General features: G+C 41.5%; 1 protein-coding gene across 4 annotated transcripts in view; it reads right to left on the reverse strand.

The window, feature by feature from the left end:
• Window positions 1-25,590, reverse strand: part of CLYBL (citramalyl-CoA lyase) — a 165,259-nt gene that overhangs the window by 53,950 nt on the left and 85,719 nt on the right. For all 4 annotated transcript variants that reach the window (XM_058045307.1, XM_058045306.1, XM_058045308.1 and 1 more), the window contains exon 2: window positions 23,635-23,824. In XM_058045307.1, the coding sequence (XP_057901290.1) occupies window positions 23,635-23,824 (190 nt within the window). The remainder of the gene's footprint in view (window positions 1-23,634; window positions 23,825-25,590) is intronic.

Raw genomic sequence — 25,590 nt, forward strand, 5'->3', positions numbered from 1 at the left:
ACTAGTGACTCTGCTAAACCTGACAGAAAATAGGATGTTACCAAGTATTGTTTCTGTCAGAGAGTTGCAATCCTTGGCAGTGCCAAACAGGAATAAATATGAACCAAGTATTTAAACTGCATGCTGCATCATGAAACCTACTCAGACACAAAACCCAATTCAACCCAAACAACAATAAAAAGCTTTTCAGGAGGTCTTGGTATGACCTCATAATTGACCTGCTGATTCACCATTCAGTTAGGCAAAGGATTCATATGACACTAGTCTTCCCCAATCATGTGAGAAGGGTACCAAATAAAATTGACTCACTGGTGTGAAACATGAAATTATCCTCTCACATTTCATCTGTCAATTATTTCACATCAGCAGTCAAGGAAAACAGATGTAATGAACAGCTCATCATTCAAAACAATCGCCCCCTAAACCCAATTCCCTTGCTAAACATATTCAGGGGAAGATCAGCAATGGTTGGATTTACACACTATGTGAACTGAGTTCACTGGCCAGTTTTCTGTGTTGGGCCACACCAGCCCAGCTGTACCCCACACCTCTGAGTGGCCAGGCAGCTGCCTGCTCCTCACCATGCAATACCATGTCCAGCTCTGAATAGAAGTGCAATGTCTTGATGTCACTCGCTTGATAGCCTGGGCATCTACCTCTCCCAGCATACCAGTGCTGAAAGCAGGGCAAGAAAATAAGGACAATAAAATAGCCAGGATAAGAGAAAATCACCATTGTGTCCAGGGTAGATCACAATCAACAGTGAAAGTGAGAACACATAAATGTTAAAGTTTCACGTCAAAAAAGACTGATGTCCCCCAGAATAATCCATATTTAAGAGACAGGCAGACGGCCCACATTTTTCCATCTATTTTTTTTAAGTCTTTGCCCTTACCTTTGCCGTCCTACCCACATCTGACTTCAGGACTACCAAAGCCTGAACACTGCTGACTGTATCTCAGTATCAGAAATACCTTGGCAATTGCACGACGAGATAAATGTCACTGCAGACTGATATTTAAAAATGCGTTGCTATGACTTAAGGGAGATGAAAAGAGAGAATTTTTTATTTCTCATAATATGGCACACACAACCATTACATCCTGAGCTTTTACATATCACCCTTTGCTGATGTAAATACTAGAAATGGATGCTATGTGGTCAACAGAGCACTGCTGAAGCACGGGCAGTCACACAAGAGTGACGTTTCCCACCTAATTGCACAAACACTCCAACAAACCGCGGCACCTCGGAGGTCTGGTTCCTCACTGATATTTCAGTTGTTCACTGCTGCAGCCACGGATGCAGCGAATTTTGAATTAAACACCACTGCTCGGTGATGCTGACACTCCCAGTCAAGCATATCTTGATGAAATTAGAGATGCAGAAAATATTTTTTGACAGAGTGCACGAGCAAAACAGCCAGAAGTGCAGCGAGTTCGGTGTGAATGGCTCGTGCAGAGAGAGAGACTGGGGAGATGTTGAAAATTGGAATCTCTGATTTTGGCAGGAAGAGGCGAATTTTATTAGCAATCTATGCCGCAAACATAACTTTCCAACTATTAATAGGTTTTAGTTGCCAAAAGAAAAACACCATTTCTAATTGCTTCTCAGCTCTTACATTTTGCAATGGAAAAAGAAAAAAGGAGAAGGCAAGAAAACTTACATCTCCATTATGTAAAATATCAGACCGGTGGAGAATACAGCAGCATTCAAGTTTAACAAAATCTTCACAAATGTAAACACTTTACAACCTTCTGCCCAAACCTGCAATTCTATGACAAATTAGCACAAACGTATGAAAAATATGCAGGAAAATTTTGCAAAGCATCATAGGTTATTTAGGAATTAGTAAAATAAGATTGGCTATTCTTATTATTGCTACCCCCTAGCATGCAGGGTCATAAAAAGTCTAAGGGCATTTTATTTCCTTGAAGAAACATTATTTTCTTTTGAGTTTAATAGAATGGAAAATGTAAATTAATGCAAGAGACAGCAGGATTAATTCCAACCTGTAAAGCTCCAAATCCCACCTGTTTCAGTGTACTTCTTCCTAGTCTAAGAAGGAAAATACAGCCTTTTTGGCTCTGCAAGTACCACTGAGATCCCTGAGCAGAGAAAATTGCTATGATACAATACTTTAATTGTCTTTGACTTAGAGGTTTGGATGGGCTAAATGAGACTTTTAAAGTGGCATGTCTAAACTTCATTGAAAAGATCCTCAGCTTTTCAGAAGGTCCTCAAAAGTTCACTAAGACACAGCTTGTGAAAATTAGTAGCTAGCTCCTTTCCAGAGAAAGGCTGGCAAGCTCAGCTGGGAAATAGCCTTTAGTCAGAGCAGAGAGAGCGGCCCTTGGGGAAGGGCCCAGATAGACTTGGTTCCCATGGGCAGCTACTTTCTGTCCAGCCAGAAACACACAGCTTCCCCCTAAAACCAAACCAGCTGCTCTCAATCATAACAGTGTGTAGCTAAAAATTGCGAAGATGTCTTTATCCAGTGCTCTGATCATACTGGCTGAGGTGCCCACACACGTGAGCTTTCCAGTTGCATAAGAAAGCATTGACTAGCTGCTCCGTGAGGTGACTGGGGACTTTTCCTACCTTACATTGCCAGAACATGGACAGCATATGTACTGGCTTGCATGAGACAGGGTCTTGAAATTGAAATACAAATTCTCCTACATGTCCTTACTGGAGCCATGGAAGTTGGAAGGAAGAAAATGCAGAGCTGAGCAGTGCCTGGTGTGCAAGGGTTTGGAACCCACGCTGATGACAAAACTAAAGGAGCAGCACTGTGTCAGGGCACAAGGTAGGAGAGATGTGTTCCACAAGGAGCTCCCTGGACTACAGCATGCCAGCTAAAGCCCACTGCTGCTCATGGCCACACTTTCTCATTTGTCTCTGTGGCTGGGTGCAGCCAAGCACGTGTGACAGTGGAGGCTCACCCTGAGACCTCCTGCGTCCCTGGATGTTGCCCACAGCACTGCTACAGGTTCAGGTGACAGAGATGAGAGGGAAGCACCCCATCCTCACAGAAGCCTCTGGCAGGACCCAGCCCAAGAGCAGACCTGAGGTTCAGTGACCAGGTCCAGCTCAGCTCCCATGTGCAATCTGGGTGGCCAGAGCAAGCACAGAGGAGCAAGGGGACAACAAAACCCAATCTTTCCTTCGTCCTTCTGTGAGGTGGCAGAGGGGCCTCTGCATGTGTGTGCCTGCAGCTTGAAGCCAGGCTCTGGGAAATGCAGCAACCACGACAGGCTGAGCACGGCGTGCCCCGCCAGGCGCCCGCTGGGCTCTGCACCCACCCCTACTGCTCGCCCCCTCACAGTGCAACAATTTACCCCTGAATAAATTAGCAATAATTGGAAATCCACTTCACTGGACCTTACACAGCATGACTAATGTGACTCACTTTTTAGCTCTGTTCCTTTTGTGTGACTACCCAGCAAAGAGGGTGCCTTAGAAAAGACAAGAATCAGTAAACTTTATGCTATGGAAAAAGAAATTACAGTCTCTGAAGAGTGATATAAAGGTTTAATGGGTGCTTTGGATGCACAAGAAGTGAGTGTGCTAAGAGTGCTGTGGGGCACAATGTTCCTACTGATGGCTTTTTGGCTTTGTATCCTTGTCTTTACCTTTCAGACGGTGCATGTTAATTTTGGTGGCGTGGGGACAAGGCTCACAGAAGTACATCTCTGCAACAAAGGCAGTACAAATCTGCAGAATACAAATAATTTTGAAGAAAAACTCCAGACTTGTGCTGTTTACTAGCAATGTTTCAAGGGCTGGGTGGGCTGAGAGCTATCTGAATCCCAGCCTTTGTCTTTGCCTAGATCTCTTATGAGAATGTGGTTAAGCCATTTTAATTCTTCCTTTATGTAAAAAAAAATAATATTAAAGGTTATTTAGAATGGTTAACATAGAGAAATTACAGCATAAAAACATTACATGCCAGATAGGTAACTTTTAAGAAGCAAGAGTGCAAACACTGTTAATTCTGGAGTGTCACATACATCCATTTTCTCTCATAACCCTATTCAAGCTCATTGTATCGACCTAATTGCCAGGCTATGTTTTTTCAAGAAAAATAAAATGAGGAGTGTTCAGCACATAAATGCCTGTGTAAGCCCTGTAATATAGCACAGCTACAATATTCAAACAATTTGGCAAACTCTGTGCACTCGCAGTAACTTGCAACCTGGTATATGAAGTAAGCACTGTGAATTACAATACAGAATTTGCAACATAATCAGTGTGGGTTTATTAATGTTATATGCAAATGCCATGTTTAAATATTTATCTTTTGGTACCTGCCAACAGGTATTTTCCATTCTAGGGGGAGTACTTTTCTCTTGATTTATGCACATAATTCCTACTACATGAAGCCCAGATATGCATGCAGAAGGAGAGAGAAATGCATCCCTGTAGCTATAATTTTTTCTAAGACATTAGTGAGACAAGTGTTTCACAATTGCTGTGCAGGATCCTTAAGCAGAAATTGTGGTGCATGAAACAATCCCAATTTCCAAGGAAAAAATTATACCCTTTCATTCTCATAGCAGCATGTAACTAAGGTTTAGATGAGTGAACAGATGCATGCAAAAATCAGCCATGAGAATGGAAAACATTCATTTTCACAATCTGCTAAATCTGCTAGGTATGCATGAAACGAAGCCAGAGAGATCTCCAGCAGAACGCAATGTCACAGTCTTGGCACAACGGGGAACTTTCTCAGATGCTGCTTGTGCCAGCACTGGCACTTTTACTGTACAGCTGTGTTTAGAGAACACTGAAATACACTGGAATCTCAAAGAGTTAATGATACAACTGCTATTAAAATACATTCTCTCTACCTCCCACCTTTTCAGGAAATTAGATGGGATTTTTTTTTTTCTTATTATTGCAGCTATTGCTTCACATGAAGTAACAAGTTCAATAGTGAGATTTTCCACGTGTGTATCCCTCTGCAACAATGCAAGTCCCTTATCAAACCCTTTCAATGAAAATCTGGTTTTGTCTTCACAGCACATACATGACCCTGGCTTAGTGATCTCATGCAATGCTGAAAAAAATCTCAAATTTTATATTCTTTTTTTTATTACCGTTATTCTCAGATAGAGAATAAATGAGCATAAAATTAGAATGAGTAGCTTAAATTGAATTAAAGAGCATAGTCAAATCATCGCCTAAATAGCAGATTCTCAGAAATATGGTTTCTGACTTTTCAAGGGTGAATTAAATGTCTGACTCTGTTGAAATGTAGATCTTATCAATTTAACGTCACAGCTGGTGCCTGGCCTCCAAAAGCCTGATTCTCTAAAGCCCAAAGAAAGCAAATGCACCACCCTGTTTCATTCTAGCATGTTGTAAACAAGGGCTGTGGGCAAGAAACCATACATGGAAAAGCAGGAAGGGAGGAGACTGTTTCCTTCAGTGGCAGGACTTCCTCTGGCAGCTCCTTTGTGCCTCCTCTTGGTGCAGGAGTCTCAGGTCTTCCCTTTCCTAAAGAAGGCACCTCCAGTGTCTTTTCCCCTAAATTGCATGGAAGCACTTGGTTTGAGCAGGACCTTCATGATGAAGACCTTTTCTGGAAATGACAGGGAGAGGTTTTCTGCAGAGACAGTGTTTTTTTTTTTCTGGTCTCCTGATGGGATTCTTTCTTTTGGAAATCTGGCGGCTTCACACAGAAGGGGAATTTCATAGCTTATCTTTTGGTATCTTGGATCAATTTTAATGGCAAAAAGCATTAAAGGAACTTGTCACATGGCTTCTGGAATCACATGGGGAGTCCAGGATGTCTCCACACTCCAAGGCTGCTGCTCAAGCACTGGCATTTATATTTCTTGGCAAAACCTGCATTTATGTACTCACTCAATTTCCAGAACAGGGTGAAAACCAGATGCCCTTCTTTGCACCATGCAGCTTACACCCTGGGATGTCTACATGAAAGATACTGTGATGATGGGGTTTATTTTAAGGAGGTGGTTGATTGGTAGCCTACAGTGTTGCCCTTTTCATGCCACACTCTGGAAGGGAAAAAAAAACCTATGAAAGGAGGTGTGCTTGCGCCAAGGCACTCTGTGAAGTGTACCTTCCCTCTGATCTATGACCTGGAATCAGTCCCCAGAGGCAGGGAGGTAGATGCTGCCAGGATGGCCCTTGGACTGCTTACAAAACTCTGCTGGAGTCCTGACATGAGGAGGAGGAAAATGAAAAGAGTAGTTTAGAAAAAAAATACTTTTGTTTAGGCCAGATCTGTGACCTGTAAAGCTGCCTCAAAAGGGATACACAGCCTCTATACTTCCTTCAGAGGCTCCATCAAAAGGAATGCCTGGAATCTGCAGCTCTGTGCAGTATAATGTTTCACTGCATACTCCTTCCTCTTTGTTATGCTTCAGAAGTGTGCATTACAATTTTGTACCTTCTTCAATGACTTACTTCTCTTTTTTTTATAGGGTGTTTCTCTTTCTTGCCATTTAAAAAATTTCCAGGGAAATTTCCACCAAAAGAATGGACAAATCAATTGTCTGAGTCAGATGCAACATCAGTATCCACTTCTCTGGCTTGTCCTATAATTGACAATAATGATTTTTAACACTGCTTTGGGGAATGAGTACTCTGTATTTAGGAAATCCAGGCAAAGTCTACAAGTTTTTCAATATTGGGATGAAAGGATAGTGCCTTTCCTACTGTGGTGATTGGGGCGCAAAGCCATGCTTTGGGGTGCTATGTCATGGGTTACAGAGATGATTTCACATAAGTGAAAAACATGTAATTCCCATTCTGTGACAGCGTGGTGCAGCCACTTGGGAAAAAGCCACAACAACAACAACAACAAAAACCCCAGAACTAGTTCACTGTGGTTACAGCAAAGCAGGCTCTTTACTGCATGTGCTGTGAGGCTACCTTGTCAGGCCTATAGGTTGCTTCCACTGACAAATGCTGGGGAACCCATTTGCATGGTTGGATGAGTGCACAGGAGAGAAGATGGTGTGCAACCTCGGCAAGCGCTGGAAGCGCGAGGCACGGAAACGTGTAAAGTGCCAAAAGGGAGCCGGCAGAACATTACACTTGTATGAAATGGGAGTAATCTCATTACCAGAGGTGATAACCATTGCACCCCTGATGGAAATGCATAATTACTGAAAACAGCTAATCAACTGCAAGAGCAGCAGGGTAGCCAGAAGCTCCTATCTAAACCATCTACTGCGCTTAACCCAGTTGAGCTGCTCCTCCTCCTCCATCACCTTCTACAAAAGGATCAGTAAAACAGGCTGCACATACAGACCCTCACATGTGGGTCAGCCCAGCTGAGTGATACAGTGCTTTGAATTTTTACTTGCAAATAAAACATGCATCAGTGAAGTCTCTGACTTAATTCTACAAAATGCTCAAGCACGCCACACTTGCAGCTGCTCATTTCATAGCTACATCTCTAGATGAACAGAATTTGGAATAACAGCCTGATATCCGACTTCTGTTGAAAAAAAGTTGACAGCAAGCTTCTTGCCTTTAATCTCTGACTTTGAGAAATCTTGCCTTTAATTTGCTAACAATATATTTGGCTATGGACAGTAAGAGGTGATAATTCTCAGACTAACGGTAAGGGAAATTGACCTGTTAATGGGATCTGAAGAACACTTGCTCAGCCTCATTGATGGTGAAAATGGTAATAACCAGCTGCTGGATTCAGCAGCTGCAAGCACATAGTTTTTTAATTTTTCTGATCCTTTCAGTCTCTATCCAGGCCCTTCCAACAAAAAGAAGAACTGGCTTGAATTGTTTATTGAACTGCAACAGGTGAGGGAAGAGTACAGAGGGAGGGAGAAAATATCTCTTGGCAGTTAAAAGTAAAATGCATAATTTTCTAGTTGCAATTAGAAAAGCAGTAAAAACTGCACGAATTGTTTCAAGGTCTTTAAACAGGACAAGCTGCTCATGGAGCTGGCAGGCTATTAGGAAAACACTGAAATGAAAATTTCCCTGCTAGTATAGCGATGGTATCAGTTTCATGTCTGTTGAAGATCTGATTTCTTGATGATGTCAGTAAACTAGGAATAGAACCACACAGGGACACATGCACTGTGATGCTTGAAAAAAGTCATAGACCAAAATGTACAATCTGTCCCTGGAGCACAGATATAAATCCAGGTCTATCTTCTCATGTTTCATGTCCTGACCACTAAGCTAGAAAGTCAGCTTCAGGCCTAGATTTGGTCTGTGGCCCAGTTAATATCTACTTATTTAAAGCAAGGTGGAGGATGTCTCTGCCACAGGGCTGCATACATACAGATGGAGCACCAGAGTTTTATTTAGCAAGCAGAGTGCTGCTGTCATCACTCCAGATAAGGACAAATAGGCCTGTGCTCCTGGCTTCCTGGACAAGTTTTCTAACCACTAGGAAAATCATGCAATCACACATCTATTTCAGGAAGGAAAGGAGACCACTTCATCCATCTGCCTCCTCAAAGCAGGGTTATCTACCACTCTACCCGAGGCTGATAAGGGCCTTACCCAGCCAGGGCTTGGATACCCCCATGGAGCAAGGACAGACCAGTGCTCTGAGCAGCCTCTTCCAATGGCTGACCATCTGCATGGCAAAGACTTTATTCCCTTTGTCTCCAGTCAGCATCTTCCTTCAGGCAGGCTGTGGCTGTTGATTGCAGCCAGTCTTTGGCCTTCCTCATTCTGTGCTTACATATCCAGGTAATATTTCTGCATTCCTCCTTGGGAGCCCATTCCTGCATCCATTTCCTATATTCTTCCTTTTTGTGTTTGAGTTAAATCAAGAGTTTCCTTTGCAACAAGCTGGCTGTCTGCCATGCCTGCCTGTTCTTCCACCCTTCAGATGATTTTTTTTGTATTTTGTGCAGATTGTCACTGCAGTCTGACTAGCCCTTATGAGCTCCCTTGCCTCCAGGGGAAGCTTAATGTGGAATTGGTCCTGTCTACAGCTGAAGTCTTGTGTCCTTGCCTTCATCACTGCCTTCAGGATCATAAACTCCAGCATCTGACAGCTCCTGCAGCCAAAACTGCTATTGACTGACAGTTCATTTTCATTCAGGATTCCAGCAAAGCATCTCCCCTAGTTAGTTGCTTGGCACTTCCACCAAAAATTTGTCTTTCTTGCATTCCAGAAATCTAAGTGTCTTGTGACCCATCACGTGCTCCTGTCAGTAGATTCTAGCATGGTTAAAGATCTCCATAAGAGTCAGAAAGAATTTGAGATATTCCCTTCAATTGTTTACAGAAATATTTGTCCACAGTCTCTCCTTGATCAGAGGAGACATTCCTGTATTCTGGCTTCCCCTCTGACCCTGATCCATCAGCTTTCAGTAAGCCTTTTACTGATGCCACCATGGACATGACCATTATTTCCTCTTTTCTAGCCTAGCCATCTTAAAATAAAAAAGCCACGGCTTGTGTGCTTTGCATGTGTCTCTTGTCAGTCTGCTAGGCAAATTTTGATTGCTCAAGTGCCTGAGACAGAAAATATTTGTCTGATAACCTTGGCATGAAAGAGACAACAAGCCACAACAAGAACACAGAAATATTGCTAGTAGGCACAAAAGCAAACTTTCAAGCACTTAAGAGTACATTCAGGGATATGTCTAGGAATAGCACTCTTGAATGCAGCTGTCTAAAGTTAACTCAAGGCAACTATAACATGTTCCAGTGCTAAGGATGCTTCAAAATACCTGAAATTGTGAAGCTGCATGATGAAGTAAGAATAAAGTCTATTGTTCATGATATCTATTGATTCAACCTGGGTAAAGAAGAAGACAGGACAAAACAAGCTGACATCATGATTTCATGATAATTACTCAGCACTGGTGAAGCTGCTCCTGAAATGCAATCTCCAGCTTTGGCCACTGACTTTGAGAGAGGTGTTGAGAGACTGTGGAGGGCAGTCAAGATGTGAGAAAGCTTTTGACACTGCTGCATAAAGCAACTTCAAAGGGAATGTGCTAATGCGACAAATGATCCCAAATGGAAGTTCTAGTTTCCCCTGCCAGATACATTCATCAGTAAAACAAAAAAAAGTCACAATTCTATAAGTACTCTGCTTCACTCAAGGAATTGAGCTTAGGAATAGCCATAGCAGATTTACAACACATTCTAAGTTTCCTAAGCACTTATGGAGTTCAGGGTGCCACTTGTCTGGCTGACAAGGTGGGAACTTCTTTCATGTAGCTTGCCCATTTAAAAGGTACCACAAGCTCTCTTCTCTTGGACAGTGAGAGTAAAAAAAGGGCTTATGGGCAGCCCAGTGTGAAACCCAGGCAAGACTTCATTGAGCTGAGAGGCTGATGCTTTGTTCCACTGTTCCACAGCAGCACCTCATTTGCTTCCCTAACATTTCCTCACACCCTGCCTCCCACTTACCAGCTCTTGGACCACACTGGAAAAGAGCCTCCTTACTTCCAGCTACAGTGGACACAACCAGCTCATAGATGTTGCCTCTGCCATTATCTGAAGTGCCCACTACTACTCGTTAAATATGCAGAACATACATCATCATCATTGTCATCGTCATCATCATCATCATCCTCATCATCGTCGTCATCGTCATCATCATCATCATCCTCATCATCATCATCATCATCATCATTATTATTATTATTATTATATTTTTTTTACCTTAGTCTGCCTTCCAAGACTATATGGCTTTGACAGGTGAGACTTGTGGCTCTGTTCACCACTAACAGCACAATGAAATCCCAGAGATTCCATGGCAAAAAACAAAAACCAAAAAAACCCCCCACAAACAAAAACAAACAAACAAACACACAAAAGTGTGTGGGGGGGAGATCTCTGAGAGCCCTTGTTTATGGCAAAGAGCTGCTGCTTTTCCTGCAGGAAACATCACCCCCATGAAGGCACAAGCCATGCAAGGTTTTGCTGTGTAGCACCACACCTCAGTGAATGTAGGTGGATGTAGGAAGAGGTGATGTCTGATGACCAAGAATGGGAATTGCTGTCAGAGGTTAGAAGCCAGTTGCTCTTTCTGCTAGTTTCTGTCAATTCACATCAAGCACTACCCAGAAGTTGCTCAGTGCATGAATCACCTCTAGCTACAAAATAAAGCATATGTGTGCAGGGCTGCTTGTAACAGCCTCAAGCACTGAGAACCACAACCCACCTTCACATTTCTGGGCATTTCTTTTTCTCCTCAGTACCTCCACAGTACCTCGTGGATGATAAGCAAATTTGAAAACATGAAGCCAGATTCTGAGGTCAGGTGCCCTGGCTGGCAATGTTCAGGTGATGCTGCTGTTGTTTTCCACGTGTTGGTCCTGAAGGAGCTTCTACAAAGCATCTACTCCAGGAAAATACATACTCAGATCCAAGAGTGCTGGGTGGCAGAGCCAAGCATCCTTCATCCCTCCCTCCCGATTCAACAACTTCTTTCACAGCCAGGCAGCAGCCAGTCACAGCAGGTGTAGGATCATATGGAGGAAGGGTGTTCTGCTCAGTAACCCCATTGCCCCCTTGCATCTCCATCTCTCTCTTCCAGAGACTGAAGGCAGATTATGAGTATCCAGTCAGGTGATGTGGCTACAACTCCCTGGTCATATAGCATAATCTTTCTTTATTTCCACATAATCTTTCTTTATTTCTCACTTGACAGCTGCTTCCATATGGAAAATGAAGAGCTAAGCCTTTTGACCCAAACTGAGGAGATATAGACAAACATTTTAAAAACAACCTGTCTTAAGGGCTAAGTGTATATACCTTCCAACTCTGACAGCAAACCTGGAAACAAAATGCCATAGCACTACTCATTACTTAAGGGGGAAGAAAAGGCAGATCTTTTATCAAGGACCATGTGCTCCTGGGAGACATGAAGTTTGTGCCTTTCCTGATGTGAGAAATCACAGGCACATTGTACGCCCACTTCTCTCAACACTGTCAGCACCTCAGACCTCTGTGGCAGTGGCTACAAGATCCCTGTGTGCTTTAAAGCATCAGGCTTATGGTCTGTTGCCTATGGAATAAAGGAACACATTTGGAGGACAGATTTTTGAAAAAGAGCCACAACAGAGGGTGAACTGCTATTTCCCACTTCTAGTAGGGTTCATAATCATTGGTGCAAAATGCATACAATAGAGTATAAATCTTGGTCCTGTTGTAAAATCTGTACTGGGCCAGCAACACTGAATATGATGTTGCAAAATCTAGAAGAAATTTTTTGTCATGTCTTTGTGACTGGTAGCTTTATTAAGTGGATTCTTCTTAGCCCTCCACACAGAAGATTACTAATTTAATTATTTCAATGATGCAACTGTGATTAGGTAAAGACTTGGATTCTAACCACAGAACATTTAAAATAATTTACAGGGGATGCATAATTCACAATTTTAAGCAATAAAAGTTTTGTTCTGCAACTATGATGTGGACAAAGATTTTCAAATTGAAATATGACACGGTACATACCCTTACAGCTTTTCAGTTTATGTATTTCAGGACAAGACAGTTCATTCTCCCACTCATCCCCTGTTCCACTGCCTGCAGCAGCTGTCCCAGAACTGCTCTTCAAAGTGTGTAAGGAGAACTCCATCAGAGTCTCTGTGGAACAGCTTGGTGGGCCTTTCAGTAAAGCAATGAGTGTTCCTTCCACACTGCTGTCAGTCTTCCTACAGCTGGAATGCAGAGGCAGCCTCCCAGGACAGGAGAAGGTCTCTGTGGCTGTCCCATGCCCATTTGGATAACTGAGAATTAGCCACAAGGCATGTACAAATCAATGTGTGGGTTATATATGAATTATCAATTGTGGTATCTCTTCCTACTCAGTGTTTTTCCTTTGTATTTGAGGCAGAACATGACCACTCCCAGATTTCACCTCATGCATATTTCACTCCATTTTTCCCTCCTGCACTATTTGTGCCATTTATCTTGTCCTATATTCACTTTCTTTTTTTTCCTACTTTTGGGAAAAGCATCTAATATCCCTGTAGCATTAGTTTTTCTTTGTTAATGTCAAAAAATGTTAATCCGTGAAGACTTGCTTCCTAGATAATGTTAATTCAGCTGCCAGTTTTATAATAGGATTATGCTTTCCAGGATTTAAAAATCCCACTTGTTAGCTACAAAACAGACTTCTACTAACAGCTATAAAATCTAATTTAATCCCTATTGGCATTAACTAAATAGCTGAGGTATAATTTCTGACTAGCTGCACTTAACACCCTGCTATTGCCATAAATATATAAAATTCCCTTTGAAGTTATAAAAGAAAATGTTTGGTAGGATAAACAGGGTCTCGTGAGTCCAATCATATGTTATCTCCAAGGCATAACAAATGTTGTTTACATATTGTAAGGATTTTGTGGACAGCGTATTTAAATAGATTCATCCATGTTTACATGTATTAATTTGCCCTTTTTCTCAAGAAAATGCATACTAAATTATGATCTATAAATATTCTATTTAAAAATAATTGGTTAATGAGTGGAAGATTTGGTCTGTGTGGAATCAAAGCTTAAAATGTAACCAAATAACCTGACTAAGCTGGAAGAAAATACCAATTTGTTCCACATATCCCCTTTTAATGCACAATTATATTGTGAAACCTTAGAAGATAAAGTTATCTGAAGTCTGGCATAGGAGCAGCTATTTTAAGGCAATCTAGCAAGAGGCTGTAACAAGTTAGGAGGAAAGAATGAGCAAGTCATGGTTTATAATCATCCTAAAATGAACAGCCAGGATCTTTATAACCATTTGCTCCCAAATGAGGAACAACACAAGGATTTATGGTCTTCTGGAGCTCAGTGATCAAAATAAAGAAAAGTATTTATAATTATTTTCTCCCAGTCTTGAAATAACTGGTAAGTACATTGTTCTGGAGAGGATAGCCCTACTGCACTGCAGTGAAAGAAGGATAGCAAAAGAGCCATTACAGCGACCCACAGCAGGCAGCACTGTGTTATGCAGGAGTTAAAGCAGCAATCTCAGAGCAACCAAGCTGCCTTAAAGATAGAAATTGTTACTCAGACTCAGAAAACACGAGAATTTCATTTATGCTTTCAAAAAGATGCAAAATGCTGATCAGACTCCACAGTCAGCTTATCAATTTCCTTATTGATAGACAAAAAGGCAGTTTATTTTGTGATATTACAGACAAAAAGAAAGATGAACAACCTCAGCAAAGCAGCTGAAATTAACATCCAAATCTGTGGCAGGCTGGATTTGCAGACATGTACACTTGTTTTTGGAGAGTTATACACTATGCTTTGGACAGCACATTTAGGTATGCTAACAACTGCACATGCTCCATACAGCTATAAAAAACACTGTCAAAACAGCAACTTTTCAAATGCAGCTGGATGTTTTGACTTACTCATAATAATAATAAAACTGGCAAGTTTTTCACTTCTTTGTAAAAGAATTTCTTGCTTGGACCCCAGATTCTGGGCACGGCAATGTGTGACCTAAGGATGCATTAAGAGCTTTCATGCCCTTGGAGCCTGCTGCATACTGTGGAGGCTGCAGAGCTGTGCAGGTTTAGATGGGAATAAAAAAATGCATATAGTTCCTAATGCTCCATCCCCATTTGTTATGGCTTTTATGGCAGGGACTAGAAAAATTGCAATACTTGCATTTTGTATTCTATTCTGTATGTGAGTGCACATTAGATTTGTGGCTCTGGATGCCCTCCACTGTCAGTGAGCCAGAAATTTTGGGTATCAGCTTGTTCCATGAAAGTATATTCTTTTGGTGCATAAAGCAGAGCTTTACAATCTTTCACAATTTGGAGAAGAAAGTTATTCACAGAATATGTAAAAACCAGGGCTTTAGGAAATCATAATCCATGTGTTTTGTCTTCTGTTCAACAGAGATAAATTGCTCCACTCTAAGTTAAAGGGATGTCATGGCATGGGTTTGATTCATGATGGAAATAAATGGCTGGTTTTAGACAGTTCTCTACTTATTTCACAACTAGCACGGTTCACATGTCTTCAATATTTGCTGGTGTATAGGAGGAAGAAGCTCAAATTGCCTAAGGGCTTAAGTCTGAGTTACTCATTTAGACACAAATGTCCTTAATTCATGAAATGTGAAATGTTATCTGAATAAGGACAGAGAACCCATAGCACTATCAGTATTGTGGACTCCTGGTCATACAGTGGAAGGAAATGAGGCTTTTGCATAGGTACTGGTGGTTTAGTTCCCACCACTAGGATCCTTTTATCTGGTCTCCAGAAGAATAGTGGATGAACCCAAAGATACAGATGTTAAACTTCATGTCTTTTTGGGTATCTTGGCAGCTAACACCTGCCAAGATTCCCAAGCCTAGCCATGACAACACACACCTTCACTTTCATCTGCAACTTCCATGTGTATGGTTATGCTGTTTCTCCATCTGACATCAAAAATTCTTTTCTCTTACCCAGCATCTCACCACATTTTCTTGTGTTGCTACCTAATAACACTACTAAATCCCAGGTGAACAGGTATTGTTTAAACAGTCTGGAAAATAAACCACAGATTTCCCCATAATCTTCTGAGTATCTCTGAGGTTCTTCTCTTCAGTGGGACAGGTCCAGCTTTGATGGCACCAATGCACTGGGAAAAGTACCATGCATTTCCACCTTTCCTTCCCTACCTATCTTGCCCAAATCAGACCACAGGGCCCCTGTACCACTGCCTGTGACCATAGAGATACCTTGCAGACAAGTTTACCAAAGAGTGCAAGGGCTGTATTCTCTGTGTGTCCTACCACTGTCTGGTCCATGTCCCTGTTGATGAGGGTCTCTAGGTTCCCTCACGCTTCACTAGACACTCTATTTTAGAAGTGTGGGCCTTGCTATGAGGAAGAACAAGCAGGGTGGACTACTGGCTATGAAAGCACAATGAAATCTGAAGTTCAAGACTAAGCTCAAGATTAATTGCAATAGAAACTTGGATACACAAACACATTCCAATGCCTGCTCATTTCCAACAAGAAAAAAGCAAAGGAGCAAATGGTGTTAAGTGCTGAGTACCCCTGAGACTGAGAGAGGAGCAGTACCTTTATCATTTTCTCACCCCATTGGAGCACGGACAACACAACACAATGCATGGTTTTGCATACAAAAAAAGTGCCCAAATTTGATCCCACAGAGTGTTTCTCAGCTACCCATGTAAACTGAACTTTTTAGTATTACCTTGGTTTTCTGCAGCACACTTGGAACTCAACAGCTCCCTTCTAACTAAATGATAGGTGCTCAATGGCTGTGTAGGCAGGTCCTTCCTGCTACAGGAACAGATGAAATATTGAAATTTGGTCCAGAAATGTGTAGCAACCATTCAAGTCCTGCAGTTAGCCTTTCGTACCCAGGTGTGCTGATGTGCCTGCAGACAGTGGACTACACACAAAAGTGAAGGACTGTGACTTACAAGTCCATACAAATATTAACTGTACGTTTTAAAATATTTTCCTAGGTCTATTAATGTATTCCTGTCTGAAATCCCCATTAATACTGAGCCAAGACATTTTCCCTAAGTTTCTAGACACCATTCTGTCAGCAGTAATGGTTACATCAGTACATGTCCAAGTCAAACTTAATTGGATACATCTGAATCAGTGGAAAAGAAATAACTGGCAATTCAAAGGCTCTGCTCGAAGAGAAATAGGCATTACTGAGCTCATTAAGAAGAAAATTGCTGAATATTGCGATCTCCTTATGAATCCTCAAATCTTTATGTAAGGAAGATGATTGGCTTGTAGAGTAAAACAATAGGAACAAAAACTTTTATTGTCACAGTCAGTACTCAGGAGTGGCAGTTCTTCCAGGACCATGGTGGGATTAATGAGGAAATGAAAACACTTTACAACTTTCATAAAAATGTATATTCATCAGAACTCTTCAAGGATCAAAAAGGCCTTGCAGAGTTTCACCATACAGTTCAGCTCCCCTACAATAAACCAGAGAGACTTTTGGACTCCCCAATTCCTACAGAAGAAATTTCCCATGCTACTCAGACTTTTAATAATGGCAAGCCAGTAGGGAAAGCAGCATTCCCATTTTAATTTTGTGCATCTTTTGAAAAGAAGTCACCCTACTATGCGCCTGTGTACATTTAATCATTCTCTACACACTTTATCAGCAAGCCTTCTCCCTGTAGGAGGAATACAATTAGGTACAGTACTAATTTATTATAAATAAAGCAAAGACCTGGTAAAATAACCTAGTTATCAATGTTTCATGCAACTGTGCCTATGAAGTACTAGCTAACAGTCTCACTATGAGCCTAGAGAAATACCTGCAGCATTGATAAATCCTAACCAACACGGCTTTATTAAAAAAAAAAAAAAAAAAAGAGAGATTATCATCATATAATACAGGAAAACTGTTGGGTTTAATTGAAGTAACTAGAGATTTATGGAAACCAACTGGAGCTTTCTTCCACTAATACTATAAAATCCTTCAATAACATCAATAAGGAAATGCATCTCAACAAAGAAAGCCTCACATTTTTTTTGTATACCACGCTGACCCATTTTATGTATTTATCTCCACCCCCGAATTTAGTTGAAGTGTTGTTTTATATGCAAGAGCCTCTTGTCATCAATGATAAGGACTAAAAAGGTCAGAAGGTCTCAGATTAAGGGGAAAATGGTAGGCAAGGATGCCCTCTCTCTGGAGTGCTGTTTGGTCTGACCCCAGGATGAGATCACTAGAGAGATGGAGGAGGCATTCTCACAGGGAGAAATCTCCATAAAATCAGCATGTTTGTGGATGATCTGCTCTTCACTGTAATGAACTAAGAGTCATCTCTTACATATGTGTTATTCATAATGGAACACTTTGAAAAGTGGCCAGGCTTTAATCCTATTTTTAAAAACAGACAATTCAAAAGAATTAACTGATTTTTCCTTCCCTCATGACACAGCACAATGAGTTTTAAGTGGCTCCATGATGTTAGGTAGGAACACATTTATGCTATGATTCTAAGAGGACATGCTTCGGATTAGTAAAATAGGTCCTTCCCTGGACCTCCTCTTAATACAACCAAATTTCCCCTCACTGCTGAGGAAACTGGGAAGAACAGGAGAGACTCGGGAGCCACCACTTCCTCTCTCAAGGAAAAGATATGGGGAAAGGACAAAGCTGAGGCTTTCTTTTCCCCAGCTTCTCTTGCTTAAGTGCTGGAGGAGAGAGCAACATTTTTCTAAAAAAGACAAAGTGGCATAATTACGATTCACATTAAATGAAGCTTAGGAGATTAAACTCTAATCAGTCTGACATAATTCTACAGTGAAGCCCTGAATATCAATAATTTTTTATTGGATGAATGAGCTCCATATAGTTCCCGAGAATCAACAATAAAATTTACTGTATTCAAATATTTTATGTCAGAGGAGTGCACAGACGTTTCTCAGCCATATGTACACTCCAAGGGATTACTTTTACACCTCTGGTACAAAAAAAAAACATGAGCAGAGGGAACATGGGGCTTTGTTTTGATTCTTAATTATAACACTGGCATTCCCCATGGAAAGAAAAGGCCAAATCCTATCACTTTCAAAATTTGCCTGAGAGAATTTTCAAAGGTCATCTTTGGCAGGAGGGACTGTGCCCCTGCCTGGCCTGATGGCACACTGAAGGAAGCTGCAGAGTGCACTGTATTATCCCAGTTTTTCAAAACCACCCTGCAGACCACAAACAAGATAAAGCCACAAATAGCATTGATTTGGAGACATTAAAATTCTCCAAAACTCTTGCCAAGGACTCAGAAAGATATATAAAGGCTATAGTAGCACCCCCAACTGTTCTCTTGCTCGGCTGACCTGGCAGCTAACACCTCCCAGATTCTCTGAAGAACAGCACCACCAAGACAGGATCCTGCTGGAAAAAAGACAGCTCTAGAAAACTCTCTTGTAGGGGTGGTAATTTTACATAACCCATGGGAACTAACTACAAAATCTCAGCCCACTGTGACCTTGGAAAATGAATGCACTAACATGGAAATCTTCCTTACTTCAACAGGAGAACTTTTCCACATGATAATAGATCCACCTGACCTACAAGCACAGTGAGTGATGCAGCTCTGCAGAGGAAAGCTACAGCAGGGACTGCTGGCTTGGCTGAGCGCCCTCGAGACAGCTCAGCTCCTGCACAGAGATCTTTCATAAGATGCAATTCAGCTTGCTGGCTTATATGATTCATACAAGCATATCAATGCAGCCATTTTTAAAACCTTTTTATTTTTTAGAATCAAAATGAAAGCATATTCAGACCTTTTCCTTTGAAGAGCTGAAATAGATACAAGCTATTTTCGTCTCTAAGAGTGTGATGCATTTGTGATGTATCAACACTACAATCTGTATTATTTCTAATTTTATAGTTTTAGAATTTTTATTTGGACTGTACACTTTAAAATATCACCAAGCTCGTAATTCTTACTAATTTCCTTAAAATGCACATCAGTGGCAAAGAAATCATACCTTTGTCTGTGAATAGTACCTCAGGGAAGGTAACTTCCTTTTACTAATATTCAATTGTTCCCACAACCAAAACTTAAATCTCTGTTGTAGAAATACCCAAAGTGTTACAGAGTCAGAAACCTTGAGAGGCAGCTGACAGTCTACATCATATGGCACTATGCACCTGAACCTGTAAAAACAGCACGTGGATCCCCAACCAGGATTAGAGAACAGCATGACATGGAGGGTATGTTCAGCAAGACTGATGCTGCCTCTGTAAAATATATTTTCAGCAACGTCAGCATATCTCTCTATCACCTTTCCTATTCTGAATTTTTGAAGCCCTCCTACTGCTCTGCCTGGTCCCAAAGGTGTTGCAAAAGCCCCTGTGCTACTCATACCAGGATCAGGTGTAACCCTACCTTCAGGGTTAGTACTCAGCATACTATAACAACTTTTCTTATTAGCCATTTCTTCCCACTGGTTTTCCTCAGAAAATTCATTGAAATATTTTCTCCTTGTGAATGCTGTGAGGTTTTCTGTGTTTTTCTGATTTAGTCAAAATATCAGAGCCAATAAGATTCAAAAGAAGGGGAAAGAGCTGACGCCTGAAGTTGTGGTCAAGGCTGTAGTTCTTGAAGGTAAGAAATGCAGGCACCAAAATGGTAAAGGAGATTAGGGTATGGGTATGGCTTCCCCCCTTCTGGTGCTCTCTGACAGCCATTAGAAAACATAATTGTGGGGGTAAGGCACAGGGAAGGAAGTCTTTCAAAACTTCATTGAGAGAAAATACTGCAGAGAAAATAGTTAAATATTTTTATTTTCTGGCCACAGCTTCAAAAGCTGCTACTGCAACCAAATGCAGTTTTACAAATGTTATCAGTTTCAGTAACAGGAAGCTCATCTTCCTCATTTCCTTCTGAATGAACAAGCGAATAGGGCTGCTGACATGCCAGTTTATCGATCTGTCAAATTTTAACTTAATCCTAATATAAACCACACAGCATCTTGTTAAAATAGACCCATTAGATGTGGTTCAGGCTTGCTGCTTGGACTTCCTGCAAATGAAGATCTGTAGACAGGCAGGTTTGGCCCAAGGCACTGTGAACCTTCAGTCAGGTCCTGGTTTTCCCCAAATTCAAAAATTCTGCAGCAATTTGAAGGAAGTCCATATGTAGCATTTTAAGTATTATAAGACACAGCAATAAATAGTCAAATTCATCAGTACTATTTGAGAAGAATGAATAAAGGACAGACTCAGCATTGCTGTGTTTCCTAGTGGGTTTTTTCCCCTCAGCTTGAAATGACCCATTTGCAATGGGCCACTGAACACTGTACTTCAATGCACGTTCTTGACATATCTTTCACACAAAGTCTCCAAACACCTCATAAACATTAATAAAGTAAGCTGCAAGAGCAATAAGAATTTCAGCTTCACATTCATAGAACCTATGACTCAAACTCTTCCTGAGTATCTGTGGCAGATCTAAAAATTAAATTCAAACTTCCAATCACTTTGAATTAGGCTTCTCTACTAAATCATGCAATCACAGAGTCTAATTCAGGTTGGGAGAGATCTCAGGAGACCACTTCAAAGCAGCACTAAGTACTGCTCTACACCAGGCCAATCACAGCTTCATCCAGCCAAGGCTCCTCAGGGAGGGAGGATACACCACCAATGGACAATTTCTTCCAGCCTCTGATCACCTGTGTGGGCAAAACATTTTCCCTTGTCTCCAGTCAGCATCTCCCCTCATGCAACCTGTACCCAGTTTTTTCCTTTTTTCATTTCTGAGCTTCTCTGAGAAGAGTCTGGCTCTGTACCCATTCAGCTCCCCTCGGGAAGCAAACTGTCCATCAAGACCCAACTCAGCCATCTCATCTCCAGGATGAAGCTACTCAACCCCTCAGCCTCTCCTCCTGTGCCATGATCATCCTGATGGCCCTTCATGGGCTCCTTGCTGTTGGTCAGCCTCTCTCTTGTCCTGGGATCCACAGCTTGGCACAGGGACTCCACACAGGGACTGCCAGAATCAAATGCAGGGGATGGAGCCCTTCCTTGGACCTGCTGGGTGCAGCTGGGCCAGCACGGCCCTGGGGATGGTTGGTGCTGCAAGGACACACCAGTGACCCTGTGCAGCTTGTTGTGCAACTGCACCAGGGCCTTCTGGACAGAGGTGCCTTTCTCCAGGCTTCAGGAACATCCCCCAGCCTTGATCTTTCAGGGATGACAGACAGCAGCCTCATGATGACACATGACAGCTCCCTGAGAGGCCTCCCGTGTGTCCTGTCTGGTCCCACACACCAGCTTATTTACATAGACCCTAACTCCATCCTCCCCTACTGTGGCTGCTCCTTCCCTCCCCAGAGTTTTGCTTCCAGGCCTGAGACTGGGCAGACTCTGACAGTAAAGCCTGCAGTTCCATGGAGCAGCGCATCCATTTGACTGGTTTTCATTCTCATTTTTCCTGCTGATACACTTGAGGTAGCCATTTTTGCTGTCCTGCTCATCCCTCACCAGTTTTGATTCCAGACAAGCTCTGAACTTCCTCATTCTGCTCCTACAAGCCTGGACCACACTTTATGTTATTTCTTGGTAGCTTGTCCCCACTTCTACCTCCTGTCTGCTTTCTTTTTGCGTTTAAGCTGAGGCAGGGGCTCATCTGTCATCTCAAGTTTTCATTACCAATTTTCCCCCTAATTTCCTTGAAATCTTATACCCAGTGGCACAACTTCACTTTAACAGAGCTAGAATTTTACCACCCTTGAGAAACTGCTACTGTCAACTTTGTTGTCTTGATCATAAAATTTTGTTTTTCTGTCATTGTTTATTACAAATAAATGCTTATGCTATAAATTATTTGATATAATTAAGCTGCACCTAAAAATACTTCAGTTTTATACACAACTACATCTTGTATCACACAGCAGCAGCATCTGAAAGCTGATGAAACAATACTAATTCACTGTGACAGGATATATAATCCTAGTCTTTCAACACTGAATTTTAGCAACTGAAAAATGCTTTCCAGTCATCTCCAGCAGCACACAGGAACATCCAGCAATGCTACTTTCACTTTTCAGAATTAAAACAGGTACATGCAAACTCTGTAAAATTTTTCCTTTCCAACATACCTGTAAAGAGCAGAAGGTTAAAGAAAGCGCTATCCAACAGAGTCCTTCTGGAAAGCATTAACTCACAAGAAAAAGAAAATAATAAAACCTCATCCACATTTTGAAAGGAAATGGGAAAATTTTCAAGTCTGTTTTCCTAACTTTCTGGACAAGATACTTATACTCAAACCCTAAACACGAGACACAGTTAGGAAAACCAACAAATATGAAAATAATGTGACAGCAAACTTACATTCCTGTTGAGAAATAGCTTTTGTTAGGAAACATTTGCACCAATTTCTCGTATACATTGTTCAAGATGGCTGACTTGGCAGTTATTTTTAAAGTTGGACTCAGTGATCTTAAAGGTTTTTTCCAATAATTCTGCGGTTCTAAGATGTGGAACATACTGAAATGGTTACTTCCATATGTTTAAAAAAGAAATTGTTTGCAAGCAAAACTGAATGCATGCTAGAGCATTCTCTCTTTTTCCAGTTTAATGTTAACAAAAACTTGGCATAGGTACTTGACATATACACATCAATCTCCCACTTTGCTCTCCATCCCCATTCCAAACACTGATAATACTTGGGATCGAACTTCTGGTTCCTTGAGAAACATCCTTTATGGCATTTCCCCCAAAATTTCAGGAAGTACATATTTCCAAACACGCCAAGGCTCATGCACCAAACAGACTCATGCTGTTTTGCTCACAATCTGAAGATGCTTTTATTTCAATAACAAACTGCCCACCTGGTGATTCTGAACTAATGCTTCCTTTCCCACTTCTTTTCTTACACTGTTTCTTCCTCTTCCCTAAGAAATGTGTTGCAATAATAACAACATCTCCCACTCCTCTGTGATGACAGCTTATGCCCAGTTCTGTATTCCTGCAAAACTCCCTCCCTGCTTACTCACACGGGATCTCTTTGAGTTCTGAGTAACCAGATTTTCCCAACACCCTCACAAAGCCTATCACTGTGACATTACTCTGTATATCTTAAGAGTTATCTTTGTCTTTCTGGTTGTCACTTCCCCAAGGCAAAGGCAATGTTTTTCCACAAGTTCTCTTCAGTGCTGATTATATCACACAGATAATTTTTAATTACCTTTCTGTTCAGAGCCACACCATCTTCACAGTCCAACACTGCACAATCTACATTTAGTGATGGGATTTTTCTTATCTTCTTTTCATCATCCGCAGGTACATAGAGCACAGCCCGTCTGGGAACATATTTGTGTGATGATGTAAAGCGATAACTGAGCTTAGGAACACCAGCTGGCTGAAGAGAATCCACCCTGTAAAGGATATTGTTGAAATTAGACTATTGGCAGCAATGCTGTAAATAATACTTGACTGTATTTTAAAAGCAAAACATTCCTACCTAAATAGTGGCTGGGTTTGGGCTACTTACATATTTTTTCCCTTCAGAAGAGACAAGTTAGGGACATATCAGTATTACAGTTAATTACAATATAAAACTCCAAAACCACTGTGTTCAATAGAAGTTGCAAACTTAATCATAATTGATGACCTGCCAGGGCTGAGGTTTATGCAGCTTTAATTACACTGCCTATTCTGGGTGCTACAGCAAGTATGAAATACAGAAGGGTGGTGGTTGGTTTTTTTTTCCTTGTCATAGGACTCCTTTGTAGGATGCAGACTGTGCTGGGAATGGATCAGGACTGCTTTGGGGAGGAGCTGCTATCTGCTACATTTCCTCCAGGAGCTGGATGCCATGCTGTGAATGATGCAGGGATGCTGGTTAAAACAAACACAGGTTTGTGAAGTTCATTTTGCAACCTTAGCATTACATCAACAAATGTATTTGCATGCAAATTTTAAATAAGCAAGATGGATGGAGGGGGAAATGAAGAAAAAAGAATGAAAACCCCAGGTAGTGTGGAACCTTGCTACTCTCTTCAGACCTTCACGTCCACAGCATAGACTTCCAGTGGCAGAGCTCACAAACCCAGTAGCATCAGCAGCATGGTTTTTGGCTGTGGTGTCTTTTTAAATTTGTAAATGCTTTGTGCACCACACTTCAGTGCAGGTGTGAGCCTTTGGTGCCACACGGCCTGAGAGGATAACATCCCTGTGGCCTGTAGGTGTGAGCTCTGGGGTGGTCTCCACCACATGCTGATATTCCTGGTGAGGCCCAGCTAACCTGCTCCAGGCAGGAGCTGGGTTACTGCACTTGGAGGCTGCCAAAGGAGGCTGCTCTTCAGTCCTGTGGGGAGCTTGCTTTGCTCCATAATTACGAGCACAGAAATAAATTATAGAGAGTGCCACTGTGTTTCTTGGCCTTCCAAAAAAATCCCCTTGCCTGCTCCTGTTCCTCCCCACTGCATGCTGTACCCCCGGGCCTATTCTGCTGCATCAAAGATGAGGACAAAATAATACAATTTACCTTTGTACTAAGCACAAGGCACTTACACCACAAAATAATCCTACCATATAACACCATTATGCATTATCATGTATATTATTCAGCACTTTGAATAATGCAAAGCTTTCCTAGCACCATGCTGAACATGTCATTATCACATCATGTCAGGGACCCATGCATTTTCCTGTGCCCCTCTTAATAATGCTTCCCAAGTTGCTAGACTTGGATGACACATGGCTACACACATATATGGGTTTTCTTCAAAGCAAACATGACTAACACTCTCAAATGCCTGGAAATGAGTTCAGTCAATCTAAATCAGAGCCAGTGTGGCATGTCACTGACAGACCACTGTAATACTTGCCTTTCTAAGCTGAATCTGTTGAAGAACCCTCTCTTCCCCTAGAGTGTGCACCCTTAAAGCTGAATATAAGAGTTGGGTTAAAAATATGAAAAAAGCTTTTATCACATTTTAACTCAGTAAACTTAATTTAAAAGGAAAGGATTCCATCATCTCATCTGCTGCATCTCTGCATATCCTGTGTGGATCCATTTTAAGAGCCTATAAAAACCACTGCTGGGCTCTTCTTTGCAACATGCCTGGTAATGCTTAACTCAGTTTAAGAAATGGGACAGCTTGGCAGTTAAATAGACATTATCCTATTAAAAGTGTCA

The sequence above is a fragment of the Melospiza georgiana genome, chromosome 2 (genome assembly GCF_028018845.1).
Source record: "Melospiza georgiana isolate bMelGeo1 chromosome 2, bMelGeo1.pri, whole genome shotgun sequence".
NCBI classification, from domain to species: domain Eukaryota; kingdom Metazoa; phylum Chordata; class Aves; order Passeriformes; family Passerellidae; genus Melospiza; species Melospiza georgiana.